A 15,396-nucleotide genomic window follows, 5' to 3' on the forward strand; every position below is an offset into this window, starting at 1 on the left:
CTTGTACAAAATGGGATCTTGGCCATCTCTGGAAAGCTACAAGGCTTACACATTGGCTTACTCAATTTTAACAATGCTTTAGAAACAAAAAACAACCCCTCCCTCTTCCAGATTTATCCAGCCTTCTACCCACTTCACTGCAGTATCACAGGACTCCAGCTGTTCCTGAGCTCTTGAGTTTTGGAGACTTAAAAACCGTCAGCAAAACTGAGAGACTTGAGTTAACTGGGTAGTACAAATTGGTCCAGTCCTCAAGAGGTATTTTCACTTTCACTGAAGAGGCTCTTCTGCCTTTGAACTTGAACTTTTCCGCTCGAAGGCTGCTACAGTGCACGGCAGTAGAGTCTGAAGGCTATGAAGTAAGCACCTTTTTAAGCAGCAGCTTCAATCTCTAAATCTGAGATTCAATTTTCTAATTAAAATCAATATTTTGAGACATAAACCTAGCATTGTGGCAGTCAGCAGCAATTCCCTGCCCATAAATCCTCCCTTGCTCTAAGTCATTTTAACGAGCGATAGTATTCTGAAAGCCTGACATGGAGATAGCCTCTGCTAAGGAAAGATTCTGAACAAAGTTGAGCTGAGGCAACCTGGGGGTTTTTAGTATCCCCCTGGTTAAATTGCCAGTCAGTAAGGAAGGGTGGGGAAATTGTTTAACTCAATCGACATAACAATTTGGGTTTTCCTCTTTTTTCCCCCTTCCACAAAATCCTCTACCTCTACAACAAATCAACATCATTACTGAAATTGGAGGGCTATTAAATATGACAGAATATATTAACCCATTAACCTTTATTTGAGAAAGCAAAGCTTAAACTAAATAGTAAAATCAAATAACAAATCAACCACTGGTGAAAAACCCCAGGACAGATTCTCTTCAACTGCTTGACAGTAGAGCAGGGGAAAGAACCATGATAACTTTCAAACTACATATCCTCACAATTAAGTGTAAAGGAACACCGGAGGTATTTCTAATAGGAATCTCAGTAAGTCTGCAGAAAGGAAGTATCTGTTCAGAAGAGAGCGGCAAAAAACCAACTGACTAATTGCAAATTTCTAAATAATGCACATTATTCCTGGGAAAAATACTTAAGGAGAAATAGATTACAATAAGCAGCAAATATGGCTGGTATGTGTGCGGCCATGACACATGTCGAATGAAAACTACTTAGACCAGGAGGGAGCTAAGAAATAACCACACAAAGAAAATTCAGTGCACTAAGTTCAAGGAGAAAAATATGGAATGCACTCACATCCCAAGAAATCTTGCTCCAGCAAAGGGACAAAATGAATGGCCACTGCTGAAATGAGTTATACAATACACAGGAAAGACAGAGGTCTCTATGCAAAGATAGAAATGCTGGAATAATTGGATTTCTTTCTGCCACACACACTCCCCCCAACCTATCCTCCTTCGTCCCAGCTTGGTTAACTGTGATTTATGTGTTTGAACAGGAGCCGTATGCTACAGATAGCTAAGCTGCAGCCACGTAATACACCTAGCAGAAAAAAAACAGAACATTTTTAAATCAAAGTGAATGATTACATTTCCCATTAGTGGCAATCAGAATCCCCATCTGGGCTGCATGGAGAGCTCAGGCACTGGGAACCAGAGACAGAGCACCGTCACTGGTGGAAGCAAGAGCTCCCTGCTCTGCCCCTCTCCACTGCTGTACTTGAGGCACTGTGAACACATTAATAAACAGCAGCATTTACTCTGCAGTCTGACTCCTAAGAGACCACTCTGCAATTTGCTGCTGTCAATAATATATTAACCACAAGGGGGTTGTAATGACATTTCACATTTGGCACGATATTTTTTTAAAACTGATTTGGGAGAAGGAATTGTATTAGAGGCATACTCAGATGATGGCAATAGACAGCTCCTATACAACCTTCCATTGTATCTTCTGCATTTTGTGAGCCAAAACAAAAGAGATTAAAACTTTTTATGGCAATAGTAATAATAAGAAGAACAATAATAATAGCAGCTGCATTCTTGAAGTCCCAGTTCAAGGGTGAGCTTAGTAACTCAAGGTCACTTACACATGTGCTTAAAAGTAAGCAAGCTCAGTTTTCTACAGAAGGATCTCCTTTTAGATTTGCCCACTAAATAACTACTGGGGCCAGGATTTTTGCTGCTGCAGTTCTGCCATCAATAATTTTGTAAATGTGTTTCAGACTGAGGCTATAGAAGGAGTAAACCAACTGCAGCATTTCCACCTGCTAGGCTTTGAAACAGAAGTGGGAGGAAAAAGTCCCAGACAACAAAAGACTTGTGCATATGAAATGATGTATAGTTTAGTTATCCTGGATATTGAAGAAGAATGGGCAGACACAACCATATGCTGCAATCATCATTAGCTGACCAGATTCCGCACATAATTCTATTTAAAGAAATTAAACTTAAACTGTGTGAAAGAAAAAATACTTTTGTATTCAATGCACTTACACTCTGTAGAGTCACTGCTACTCCTTTAGTAACTAAGGCAAGTTACGTGGCTTTTCCTTATACAGCCTTTCCATTCTTGTTGATTCTGCAGACCCCCACTTGGCTAAGGAAGATGAGGAACATGATTCCTACCGACTGCAAAGACCTACGCTCTGCTCTGTATCTCATCTCTGGTGCTTATATACAGAAAGACTTCTCTTGGTTCACAGAGGCTTTGGATCACAAATTGCAGGATGAGCATACAGTGCAACACAAGACAGGCAACCACAGGAGAAAAAGTGCTGGATACTGGCTAGCAAAACAACAGATTTTTAGCAAGCAGAGATTACTGATGTTTTGACTTTTTTAGATTAACCAGTGATGCTAATATGTTTTTTAGAAGGCAATTATTCACTCCTAAGCAGAGTGACTTGGCCTGGGTGCTGAAGTTTTCAGTCATGAATTTTTTATTAATTTCTCATTATGAAAGAACAAATAAGAGCTAATGAGATCTGTAGGAACCTGTGTCTTAGACATGACACTACTGCCGTTTGTAAAGCAGTCACGGAGAATGAGACTGAATTTTTGTTCTTTTTTTATCATAACTACGTATACACTTTTTAGTGCTGTTTCCTAGAAATTGGGGCACAACTGTTACAAGAGCATATTTTTTATCATAGTTGGAGGCTGAAGAGAGCTACCTATGGGTTAGTAGGGGAAGCAGGCCTCTGCTAGTGAGAAGAAGCTACTCAAATCCTGCATTTCAGGACCACTAGTCGTATTGCAAAAGGTTCATATAAAGGTCTAAGTAAAGAATTTACATCTCTGTGAACAACAGGATAAAACCCAAGAAATTCATTCATAATTTCCACCTGGAAATGCACTAAGAAAATATGGTATGATCTTTTGCATATTAATTAGAATTTCTCCTTTCTAAAGAAAACCAGAAACCTACTTGGTATTTATGGAATTGTTTCATCTAAGACCTTTACTGAACAAATATGAACTGTAGATTTTATAAATTTGACTTTTCCTAAGCCTGTTAAAAACACTGACCTGTGAGAGAGGGCATTCTTTGGCTAATGTGCTCTGATTCATCTCTTTGAGCAGTTCCTTTAAGGCATTGCGAACTGTGGCATGGTTCCACTGCTCTGCTGGCAAGTCTTCCAACTTTGAACAACTGTTAAAACAGAAAGCAAGAAGTAGACAGAAACATTACCTTCACAGATGCTTACTCTTTGCATACAAGCACTGTAGACCTTTAAGCAGTGAGCATAACCTAGTAGATGCCTGCTTAGCCAGCCAATCAAGGTCTGTCTTCCCTTTTTCCCCTCCTCACCAAGCCTGACTCCCAGAAGATGTGTATTTCAACTAAAGAATGACAGTACATGGCAGGAATATCAGCTAACCCTACTACAGTATTATATGTGTATAACCATTCCCTCTGGGGCCTGACAGAGAGCAAAGAAACTTCAGACAGAGAAAGATACTCCTGCTGGGATAGAAAAATAAACGTATCTACCACCCTGTCACTAACAAAATCCCTAAAGAGTAAGGGTCCTCATTGTGTGGAGGTGGGGCTTTGAACAATGAACTTCAAGTTATACAGGTTCTTATTGCTGCCCTCATTGTTCAAGTATCCAGGAGCCTTTCAGAAACCCATTAAGCCATATGCCCAAAATCTGTCACGTGCAGTTCGTTCTCACTTTCATTCTACAACAACTGCATTACCTAGTGACGCTTTTGACTTTCTGTGACTTGTGCCACTTCTAATTTAACAAGCTTACAGTTTGTGCCTACATACATGGGGACAGACCTGAGAAGCACATCAGAAATTTGGGAGAAGCTTGGCGTTGCCATTCATGCCTGAGAGACTTAATACATGCTCTCCAATAAACCTCTGAGGTTGCTCTTCCTATACAGTCTGGCCCTTGGAGTTGAAAGGTCAGTTACACTTGAGGAGTTTAAGTAGTCAATGACCATCTTTATCTCAAAGACAAGGGCTGTCTTTTATTTACATTTCACCTAGGCATTCAAGCACTTTGAAGATAAAGAATGAGACCTTGATCTTACGCTGATACCCTCCAGTGATACATATGTGACCATAACCTAGATGGACTCCTGGTACTTCTGAGGAGATGAGTTACCTCACTCCAGTTTTATAGCAGCTGCAGGCTCTAGATGCTCTTTTACAACTATGCTGCAGAGATGAAGCCTAGCTGAGAAATGATAACAGTATATAAAGCCAATGAAAGGCCTATTAGAGGGAACTGGAAACCCCAAGCTCCATCAGAGATGTAACAGGAATGAAATGTTGCTGTTAGTGAGGCACTAGCTACTTCCAAATTACAAATTGAACTAACAGTTGGAGGATATATACCTGCCACCAAAGGACACACACACACATCCCACTGGAGCCCTCTCCTTTCAAGTTGAGTTTCAAAGAACTGTGAGCAAATTCCAGTCTGCCTGTTATTTTTGCCTCTTTCCTGGCCATAGAGCTATAGCAGACTGTGCAATGCAGGCTTACCAGCAGGTTTAGAGTATGCCATGCACTGCCAGGGCCCTGCCGCAACTCCTTATGCAGACATCAGTAACTATTTGAGGACTCTTTTGAAGGTCAATAGACAGAAAGGGGGAGAAAAAGAGGCGGGGTGGGTGGAGGCATCAGGAGCATTTGCTTTGCTAATCAGAACTAGCAGGAAGGAAAATACGTAGTAACACATCCCTTCCTCATCTTGCCTTTCCACTGGGAAGGCCACTGGAGAAAAAAGAAAAGTCAAAAAGCTCCCCTCCTCCCCATGAGGAAGACCTGGATTCTCACTATGCAGTCCTAAAAAAAAGGCAAGGAGTTTGTTGTTTTGATGCAATAAGGCCTCAATAACCCATTAAATTAGGAATTGTGGAAAGGGCTGCCTTTAAAGGCCCTGTATCTTTACTTAATTGAGTTTCTGGCCCTCCCCTCTCTACTACCACATTGCTACTTCAAAAAACATACAAATCAGTTGGAACATGCAGCAAAAAGCTGCCAGGTGACCCACCCTTCTCTTAATTTTTCTTTTCATTTCATCAAAAGACCAGAAATTAATGAAGACAGGATGTGCTAATCTCTGTAGTAATGCTGTAATCGACAGAGCAGCTCAGAGAATAGAGAAGGACAGATGTTCAGAAACACCCACCTTTGTAATTGGATTTTCAATGTCACAACATGATAGACATCTTGTAGCATGTCGGCTACTGTCGCATCTGGTGCATCAGTCACATAACTGAGAGGGAGGGGATTCCACCTCCCAAGCTTGATTATTCCTAAGAAGAAAACAAAAAAAATATACTTTATATTTTACCAGCCATTTACTAAACGCTTTGATACGCTTGTTTGCTCATGAAATTCATGATCTGCCTTGAGGTTTAATGCAGTCTTGCTCAAAAAGACATGTTGTACTGACTCCTGAAGCAAACAATGGAGAAGAGTAGGAATAGATTTTAAATGCTTAGCAGAGAGCTGCTGACATGTTTCTGGCTCTTAAATTACTTCAAGGAAGCACAGGAGGCTTCCTCCCTTCACATCTTTCGTCATCCCACTAAAGCCTAGTTCTCTAAGTTAGAACAAGCTTTAAATATTCTGTAGTCCCAATTTTGCAGTCTACAAAACCCTTCAGTAAATAAATGCGTTAGTTTTGACTTGAAGAGGAAAATTCCCATGTGTGGGCTTTCAGCACACAGTTACAATCTAATCATGGTACTATTCCCAGTGTGGATGGATAGCACTGGAAATCCACCAAGTAGGAAGAGTTCATTCCCAGCTACAAGTTGCACCATGCAGACAGTTGCTTTTCTTTGTGGAAAAAAAAACAACTGCAAGAAGCTGACCACAGATCCAAAATAGCATTTTGGGGGCAGGAGAGAATGCGTTAAGTTCTATTTCTACTTCTGTTCATTCTTTAATAGGGATCATCACCTCTTCTGTATGAGCTTGTCACAAAGACTGTAAACTTGGATGGTAAACCATTTGGTGCAGAGGTATTATTTCTATTTAGACAATTGCAGAGGGCCCACCCACACCAAAAACAATGACTAATACCAGGAATGACTTCCAGGAAGATGCCAAACAAAGAAAGCCACAGTGCCATCTTACATGAGAGCAAAGCGGTTCAGCCTTTTTCTGCTTGCCAACTACTCCTTCTATTCCCTTCTCCACTATGTTCCCAGTGCCTCACTGTTCTGCTCACACAACTTTTCTCAGCACCACCTTACAAGACACCAATAACCTTTTCTCTTTTCTCCCATTTAAACTGATGCCTTTTAAGGTTTGCTTATTTACTTTTTGATCTTCAAAAACACCATCTGTAAACACTACTGCCAAAAATACATTAACACACTAATACATACGAAAACTACTTCCTCTGTGATAACACAAGCTCCAAGAAACCTCTTTGCGTATCTGGAAAGACACTGTGATGTCAAGAAACTTCAGCCCTCTCCTTCTCACTTTCTACTCCCAGCTATTCGCCAGTTCTGCAAGTAATCAAACTGAAATAAATTGCAAAAGCTTTTCAACCTGATCTCCCAAATATGATCAGAAGTACCACCTCTGAAACACTGAAACAAAGCTTCTTGCACAGAGACAGTAATAGAACACAATGCTTATGAGCCCACGAATTAACCTGCTATGGAATATTTTTCCCCCATTCCTTCATAGGTTGAAGAGAAAGTAATTCTAGTACAACTCCTTTTCTCTAGAACTTCAATCTTTGCATTTACCACTGACATATTGCTTTGCAAGGTATTCTATCATCACATACTGAAAGAAGCTGGAAGTGACCTAGGTCATCCCCAGCGGCATGAAGTTTTGCTGTAACATGCTGGTACAGAAGGGCTAATATTTCAAGAGGCGATTAGAAGGCGTTTGGCAAGGGGAGATCTTGTCCAAATGAAACAAAAAGTTAGTAAGTGTTGCTTGATATCCAATGCTTGAAAATGGGACATAAACAGAACAAAAACATTTAAATGATGCACTGTTTCAGTATTAAGATTTAACAATCTGGTGCTGAATATGCTGCAGTATAAATAGTGCCTGGACTCAGATCCAGTAAAGTAACACACAGCACTCATTCACAGCACCGTATGTCTCCAGTGCTGGCTCCTTGAGTCATATTCCACTTGCCAAGAAAAGCTGTTTTTCTTAAGGGGATAGTTTACTTAATGTTATCTCTGGTGACAACAAGAAATGCATATAGTACAGCATATATTAGTCATGAAATGAGCATCAAGGGTCCACTGAGTGTAATACATGCTGGGAAAACACAGTTTAGCTGCTGACTTCCTTCACCCCCTTCTGCTATATAATAATTTAAAGCAAAAATCACCTAAAAATCCAGAAATCTATACCAGCTTCACAGAACACTTGGCTTCCTATGTTTAACCACGCCAAGTTCTCATGTAATTGAAAAAATAAGCATCATATGTGCCCCATAAGTCACATCTAAATTGGTAATATTTTACAAGAGGCTTTATTTTTCATTCAATTAAGGAAAGCACTCGGAGAGCACACCATCTGCAACTGCTTGGGCCTGGCAATGCTGGCAGGAGACAGAGATGGTCGGGGGGTCAACGAAGTTACCAAAGGTGTCCCCAAACTAAGAAGGGTTTATAGAGGAACACCACAGTACAGCCAGGGTGCACCAAGGGAAATCCTACCCGAATTGCTCTACAGGAAACGTCTGCTACTACTGGAAGTGAGGTGGGTTTTACTTCTTTTTTTTAATCCCCCCCTACAACTGGAGAGGAAATTGTTTTGGCTGGATTTAGACAAACACAGGTGTTACCATAATGCTCCGTGCCCCTGCACGTTAGCACCTGCTGCGAGTCCTTTACTCTGCGTTGCAGCACTGCTGATGTACGCTGTTTTTTCAGCCGGTGTGATATGACGTGTGAAGTTTTTTTCCAGAGCACATTAAGCTGGTCCAAATGATAGCCAGAAGCCATGGTTTCCATCCAGCTTCTCAGCAGACTTCACAGGTGGTTTATTTCATGGCGCTGTACTTAAAGCAACTCTTGGGTTGCATTTGGGAAGATGATGCCAGCTTGTTGAGCAAGCGTATTCTCTGCACGCTAGAAGACATCTCTGAGTGACTCAGGGGAGACCTTATAGCAGCCTTCTAATAGCTAAAAGGGGTCTACAAGAAATCTGGAGAGGGACTTTTTACAAGAGCATGTAGTGACAGGACAAGGGGCAACGGTTTTAAGCTGACAGAGGAGAGATTTAGATTAGACATTAGGAAGTTCTTTCCTGTGAGGGTGGTGAGGCACTGGCACAGGGTGCCCACAGAAGCTGTGGCTGCCCCATCCCTGGCAGTGTTCAGCATCAGACTGGACAGAGCTTGGAGCAACCTGCTCTAGTGGAAGGTGTCCCTGCCCATGGCAGGGGGTTGGAACTGGATGAGCTTTAAGGTCCCTTCCAACCCAAACCATTCTGTGATTCTATGACTCCACAGTAAAACCTGAGTAGACCAAAAATTTCCCTGTAAAAAGGTCCCTTCTCATTGAGGACTGGGTGTTTCTAGTGTTATACATGAGAACAGCCTGGTAGCAAGGGGTCAATTCCACATCATTGATTTTTATTGCTCCTCTCATTGACTCCAAGTGGTACAGCTCAGGCCTTTAAGAAAATCATTTTAACTAGTCTGACTGACCTTTTGTGTCTCACAACTGAGACATGGAAGTCTGGATAGGAATGAGCAATGGTCACAGATGTCACTAACAGTGTTATTAACGAATCTACTATTGCTCCAGGAGTATCACTGCTCTGTCAGCTCCAGACTTGCTCAAAATTGTGTGTGGATAATGTGCAGCAGACCAGATTGCTCAGGAAATCTGAAAGCACATCTTCTATGAGTTCACAAAACTCCTGTGTTAATAAGTCTGGTTCCCCTTTCTCTATCAATGACCCTTTTGGACTCTTTTCTTGTATGAGTTCTTTGAAGGGAAAGTTCAACAGATTTCAAAGCTTGCAAAGACTGGAGAAATGGCTGAACTAGAACAGCTCTCAAGAACTCATCTAGAAATGGCTGAACGCAGCCCAGGTCACTTAGATAATTAAAGACAATAAACAGACCAAACAGTTGTCTCAAAAGATTTCACCCCCAAGCCCTTCATATTTTAAAAGAGATTCTCTAATCCATGCTGGCTGCTGGTTCTTGAATGGCGTGTCCTTCTACAGACAGGCTTTGTATGAAGCTAAGTGCTTCACAAGAATGCAGACGGGGAAAAAGGAAAGAATAACCCAGTTAAAAATATGTATAACAACTTTTACCCACAAGAATGCCAGAATATTCTTCAAACTTCAGTGAGCTCAAGTGCCAGGTTCGTACATAACAACCACTGCAATTCACTGCCGTTGCTCCACACAGGCCAACAGAGTGCCACCCTCCCAGAGTGCTTTCAATTTAGTTTCATTGAAAATGCAGCTCCTTTGGAGAAGAATGTTATAACTATGCATATCAAAGTAGAACAATACACTGAACGTAAGGCCTGACCAGCTACCTCATGGCTGATCTCAATACCTAGCAAACATTTACCTGTATGGCCTAGGAGCCTCTTTTGTCTTTGCAAATGGACAGATAACCACACAGTACCATCATTCTAAGAATGCCACATCTGGGGTTTAGAGTATATATCTCACAGTCTAGCTATGACACTGCCTGCCATTTTCCAAATTGCTTTTTGCAGTTAAACAAATCAAACAGTACCAGAACATGCCTCACGCTGTCACTGGTTCCCTTCACCAAGTATTCCCATCTCCCACCATGGCTAGACTCCTGATTCCACCTTTCACAAATTATAAGCATACCTGAGTTACATTTTGAATGGATAGTTGTATGTATGTTATGCAGGATCAACTCAACTTATTCAAAATCCTACTCTGTGAGGGTTAAAATAAAGGAATCAAGTGAAGAACACTTTCGAACTTCATATCAGCATCACCACCCCCACCTCAACATTTTCTGGAGACAGCTACAAAATGAATCACAAGTAATACTTGCCCAAATATGTACAGAGAGGGCTAGAGAAGGAATTTTGTGTTCTTTGGATAAAGGGAAAAAGAAGGATAGCAGAGAACACTGATTCCAAACTTTGTTAAGAAAAGCACTTGACAACACTAAGCAGACAAACCAATTGAATCCCTGAAGCACAACACCAAAATCTCTCATTTTCTACAGCATAAGCAAATGTATGCTGAGACTCACACAGGGTGAAGTGTTAAAGCAGACAATTGTTCTCCTTGTTGATTGATGGACACACTCAGGCTGGAAACTGGAGAAGTGCAAAGCTTGTTTCTTACACTACGGCTCCATGCTTACTAACACGTTGCAGGCTGTGGCAGTAGAAGTTACATCCAGTTCAGCCAAGAACATGTGCCTGTACAGTCAGACACAGCAAACACCACCATGTTTATGTGAGCTTCAGACGGGCTAAGGGCATAAGCAGTGACCAATCCAGCTAAGATCTTCTGGGCTATATTTACACCTTGAAAATATGTTGAGCACATCTGAATCTGCAGTTAACACTGCACCAGACCCATGCCTCACGTGGCTGTGGTGTTCCAGAGCTGTCCTAGGTGTCCTAGTGCTCGCTTTCCTGCATAGGATCACAGCCTGAGTGACCAACTGCAAACATAAGGCTGAGTGACTAACACAACCAATATTTGCCACCATGCTCTGAGTTCTATTTGTTTAAACATCTTACTCTTTAACAGCAGCTCTTAAAAACACAACAGAAACTAAAGGGAAATCAGCATTAGCACCCAAACACTTTTGATTCCTTTTACATCTCCAAATGAAAAACTCAGTGAAACACTCAATAAAACCCCCACTTCTGCAGCTATTAACCCATTTATCCACCAACCACTACTGACAGCTCTCCCTTTGAGATGGGTAGGCTCTAGTGACGTTGACTGCATCTGTTTATCCTCCACTTTGTCCCTATGCTATAGCATGCAATTTTCCTTTGTTCAGCTGTGCTTTGTTACAGAAATTAAAAACTGCCTGTTCCATGTAACAAGTGCATAGAATTATTCATCCATAAATCAGTTTGCAGGAAATCACTACCCTGTGGTACATAATAACTCAGCCTGTGTTTCTAACCTGTACCCTGGCTATAGTGTATCATCAAACCATAACAACATAAAGGCATCATTTGTAGTTATTACTGTTAATCCAGCAAAGGCAATGACTTTTCAAGCAGAAATGAGAAAAAGGCAACAGGAAGAATTTAAAAAAAACAAACCCCGGTTATATTATTTTTTTATTATATTATTGAGCTGCATTTTCTAGCTCTTAGGGAAACCTAAAAACATTACCCTGCCTTTGCCCATCACTATAAGGTTGCCCATATTATACTGTTGAATTTCTGTGACCTATCCTTCCCTGAACTTCTAAAGCACCTTTCATCAGAGGATCCCAAAGCATTTTAAAAGCATTAATTAATTGAGCTTCATAACATCCCTGTGAGGTAGATCGCATTATGCCAATTGACATATCAGTGATTTAGTGATTGAAAGCACACAACGAACATAATCCTATGTTTATGCCAATACAAAAGAATCTCCCTCCTTCCTCACTTCAGGCCATAATAAATAATTCAGTGAGAGAACAGGAATAAACTATGTGATTACACTGTGATATACACATCCACAAATCAGCGGGAACACCCACGCTCCCGGAATGACGAATGCTGTACCCCAGTGCATGAGACCTGCGCAGCTTCGAGGCTCCACACAACAGCATGACCTTCACCCAGGGAAAGGCACAGCCAAGCTACCTGAAGCTCTGCAATGCAAACCTCCTCCTACGGCTGTTGCTGGAGGCCTTTGCTGCTGGTTTAAAATGCTGTCACAAACGATCTGTACTAATGGTGGTTTACAGAATGCAGTTTTGTGGTGCAACAACACATATATGAGCTGGTCAGTTTAAACAGATCTAGGTTTCCTAGCTTTCACATCTGTATCAATACAGACTTATATAACCATGTAAATGCATAGTCTATACAAATGATATTTATCTGAGTATATATTAAAATGTTTATAGAAACATGGATGCAAGTATCAATAGAAAGACTGTTAGTGTTACAAGGTTTAATTGCTGAACTTCAGAGTACTTTCACAGATGAAAATCACTTTGATATATGAAGCTTGGTTTGAGTTTTTAATTTTTTGAATGCTAGTGTTGCCCATTCCTTTCCTCCAGCATGACTGTACTGAAGTATTTGACTTAAATAACATACACCAAACAGTCTGATGCCTTGCAATTCTGCATATCGGGTTTACATTTTACTGTAAAAAGATTGTGCCTCATGTAATAGATGCTGCTTCACATTTGGGAAACGTTATGTGAGGACCCTGACTTTTATTAGATTAATTTAATACGGGCACTAAGTTACTAGACTAAATTAATAAAGATCTTCTAAAAAAAAAAAAAAAAAGAAAAGGGGGGGGGATGGAAGAGAGAGAGAGAACAGAATGAACCCACAAATTAAATAAAATTTTCTGGAGCTTGTTATTTTGAAAGTCTTTATTTAATTTTCCAACCTCTATTCTGTTTGAAAAACAGCCAATAATGGGTGAGGAAACAAAGAAAAATGAAGAAAAAATAGGTTGATGTTATTGACTTGAGGGGATTATTTTTAAAACTGTTACATGATAGAACATGAATACCACAAATAAACAGGAGGGTGACGAAGCAAAGGAGGGACAAAATGTTACAAAACCAAGTATTTTTTACATTTTCTGTATTACTTTTAAAACTGTTACCTCCATTGAGGAAAACCACATTTAGACCTGCAAAATATCTTTCTTTTGCCGTTTTTGGGATAAGTCTGCACTTACCTCAGATAGCAAGAATATACGAATGAAGAGATCTAAGCATCACTTCCATAGCATGAAATAAGTCTTTTCGGTCATGAAAACTCGTGACATTAAGGCTACTGCATCCATGATATTAAGTAGATCTTAGCAGTTGTCCTTCATAATTTTGTCAGACTGGAGCCCAGCTTTACCCTCCACCAGGCTGTCCTCTCCTGAGAGGCACCATCACACCAAGGCTACTTTTCTAAGCAGTATTATTAACAGCAGCCCAAATGCCCATAGGGTTGAAGCACCTGCTCCTTCCTTAACACCATCCTCACATAAAGCCAAAAGCACGGCACTTTCCCCATTTTTGTATGAAATTACTGCCTTTTGGACAACTCTTACTCTTATGGTAAGATCCTTCACAGCCCAGTCCTGGGAACACTTTAGCTCACTCAGCTGCATGTGAGCAAAGCCTCCTCCCTGGGAGCAGTGGCTCCCAAATGTCTTTGTGTCACAACTCAGCCTATTCCTTGATGAGAGCTTCCTTAGCAGCTCCCATGCCTGGAGGTTTGCTTGGCCACCTTAAACCACCACTGTTCCTTTTGCTTTGGACAGCAGCTGCCTCTGTGAGTCCCAGGGTCTCTGGAAAAAACACTGGCTGCTTGTCTGCCATCCCCCAGCCTGGCACTGGGACCACAGCTCATGTCTATAATTTAGTGCCTCCCAGAGAGCCAACACAGACAGATACTGCTAGTGGGGACCCGTAACATGCTTCCACCTCAGCCTTACAGGAAGAATATTGGGGCTTTAGTGTAACTGCTTCAGTACCTAAGGAATGTGAATGCAAGAGTACTCAACATGGGGTGCTTTTCTCCACTGCACAGGTTTCTTTAACCACAACAAACAAGGCCTAGATCATCTTGCCCCAAATTCTGGACCCGCTGACTGTATTGCCACTTCATGACTTACAAGGGGCTTAACATGAGCAAACAGAACTTTACACAAACATTTGCTTTCCAACCTTCTTCACTAGCTTCCAGCTAGTCCAACGCCACTGATACAGCCTGCCTCACAACACCTCCAGCAAGGAGAGCATGGCATCTGGGCAGACAGCCTTTGGTCCCCACCCTCCAGAAACCTTTCTTGGATTTATATTGTGATGCTTTTGAATGGAGAAGAGAAGGAGAGGTAGATGTTTTCCTTCTTTGGGGAAAAACCTGTATCTGTTTTTAAAAAGATGCCAGTTCCCCAAGCTCCTTTAATTCACCCAGCTTCAATGATTGCCTGTAAGCTTCACACAGAAAGAGTCCACTGAGCAGGTAAAAAAGCATAGTAACATGGCATTGCAACTGAATACATAATACACAGGCTGTAAAGGCTGTAAAAGAGCATTGCTAATATGGCATTGTAGAGGCTAATAGGCTTAGAATTAAGCCTACAGACATCGTTTGGCCTTGTATGAACCTGAATATCCTGCCTACTCACAGTAACACACTACATGGAGCACAGAAAGTCTGGCTCAGTCTGCAGACATACAGTAGCCAACTATCTTTGAGTTAACTGTAAGTAGATTTGAAAACTCATGGGTCTCAAGTCCAAAGGGAAATAAGGACACACTGTGCTGAAAAAACAACCCCTAAACTGAATGCAGTTTCATATTCTGGCCTATTCACTTCAACAGCTTAATCTCTTTAGTTTAAAATGTGTGTCTTCTGGGGTTTTCCTTACACTGTGCACAAAGACTAGCAGAACGTTTTGTCACTACTAAATTACTACTTTTGGTTTGCTTTCTGCCTTTTCTTTCCTCCCACCATTCAGTTCTTGACTTCCATGAAAAAAGCACGAACATGGGAAGAACTAGCAGGCCAATGGCTAACTAGCAGAACAGAAAAGCATGCATTGCTGAGGAAAGAGAGGGGTTAAAGCACTTCTTTGGGGAGTGGTCCACCCAAACAACAACTGCTGACACTAATTCAACATAAATGTGAAGATAGGGCTGCTGTTACCTCTGAAACTTGACTCAGAAGCCCTTTGCTCTCTGTAGCTGCGTTATTGCAAGCAGATCCATTCAAGACCACACAATTTCCATAGGCTCAATCCTAGTACCTTTAATTACATT

General features: G+C 41.2%; 1 protein-coding gene across 4 annotated transcripts in view; it reads right to left on the minus strand.

Moving 5' to 3' along the window:
* SATB2 (SATB homeobox 2) overlaps positions 1-15,396 on the minus strand; it is a 140,216-nt gene that overhangs the window by 67,821 nt on the left and 56,999 nt on the right. For all 4 annotated transcript variants that reach the window (XM_062619731.1, XM_062619732.1, XM_062619730.1 and 1 more), the window contains 2 exons: positions 5,611-5,737; positions 3,488-3,611 (listed from right to left, as the gene is read on the minus strand). In XM_062619731.1, the coding sequence (XP_062475715.1) occupies positions 3,488-3,611; positions 5,611-5,737 (251 nt within the window). The remainder of the gene's footprint in view (positions 1-3,487; positions 3,612-5,610; positions 5,738-15,396) is intronic.

This window comes from Pezoporus occidentalis, unplaced genomic scaffold, assembly GCF_034315485.1.
Source record: "Pezoporus occidentalis ecotype Australia unplaced genomic scaffold, CSIRO_AGI_Poc_V1 ctg213, whole genome shotgun sequence".
Taxonomy (NCBI): domain Eukaryota; kingdom Metazoa; phylum Chordata; class Aves; order Psittaciformes; family Psittacidae; genus Pezoporus; species Pezoporus occidentalis.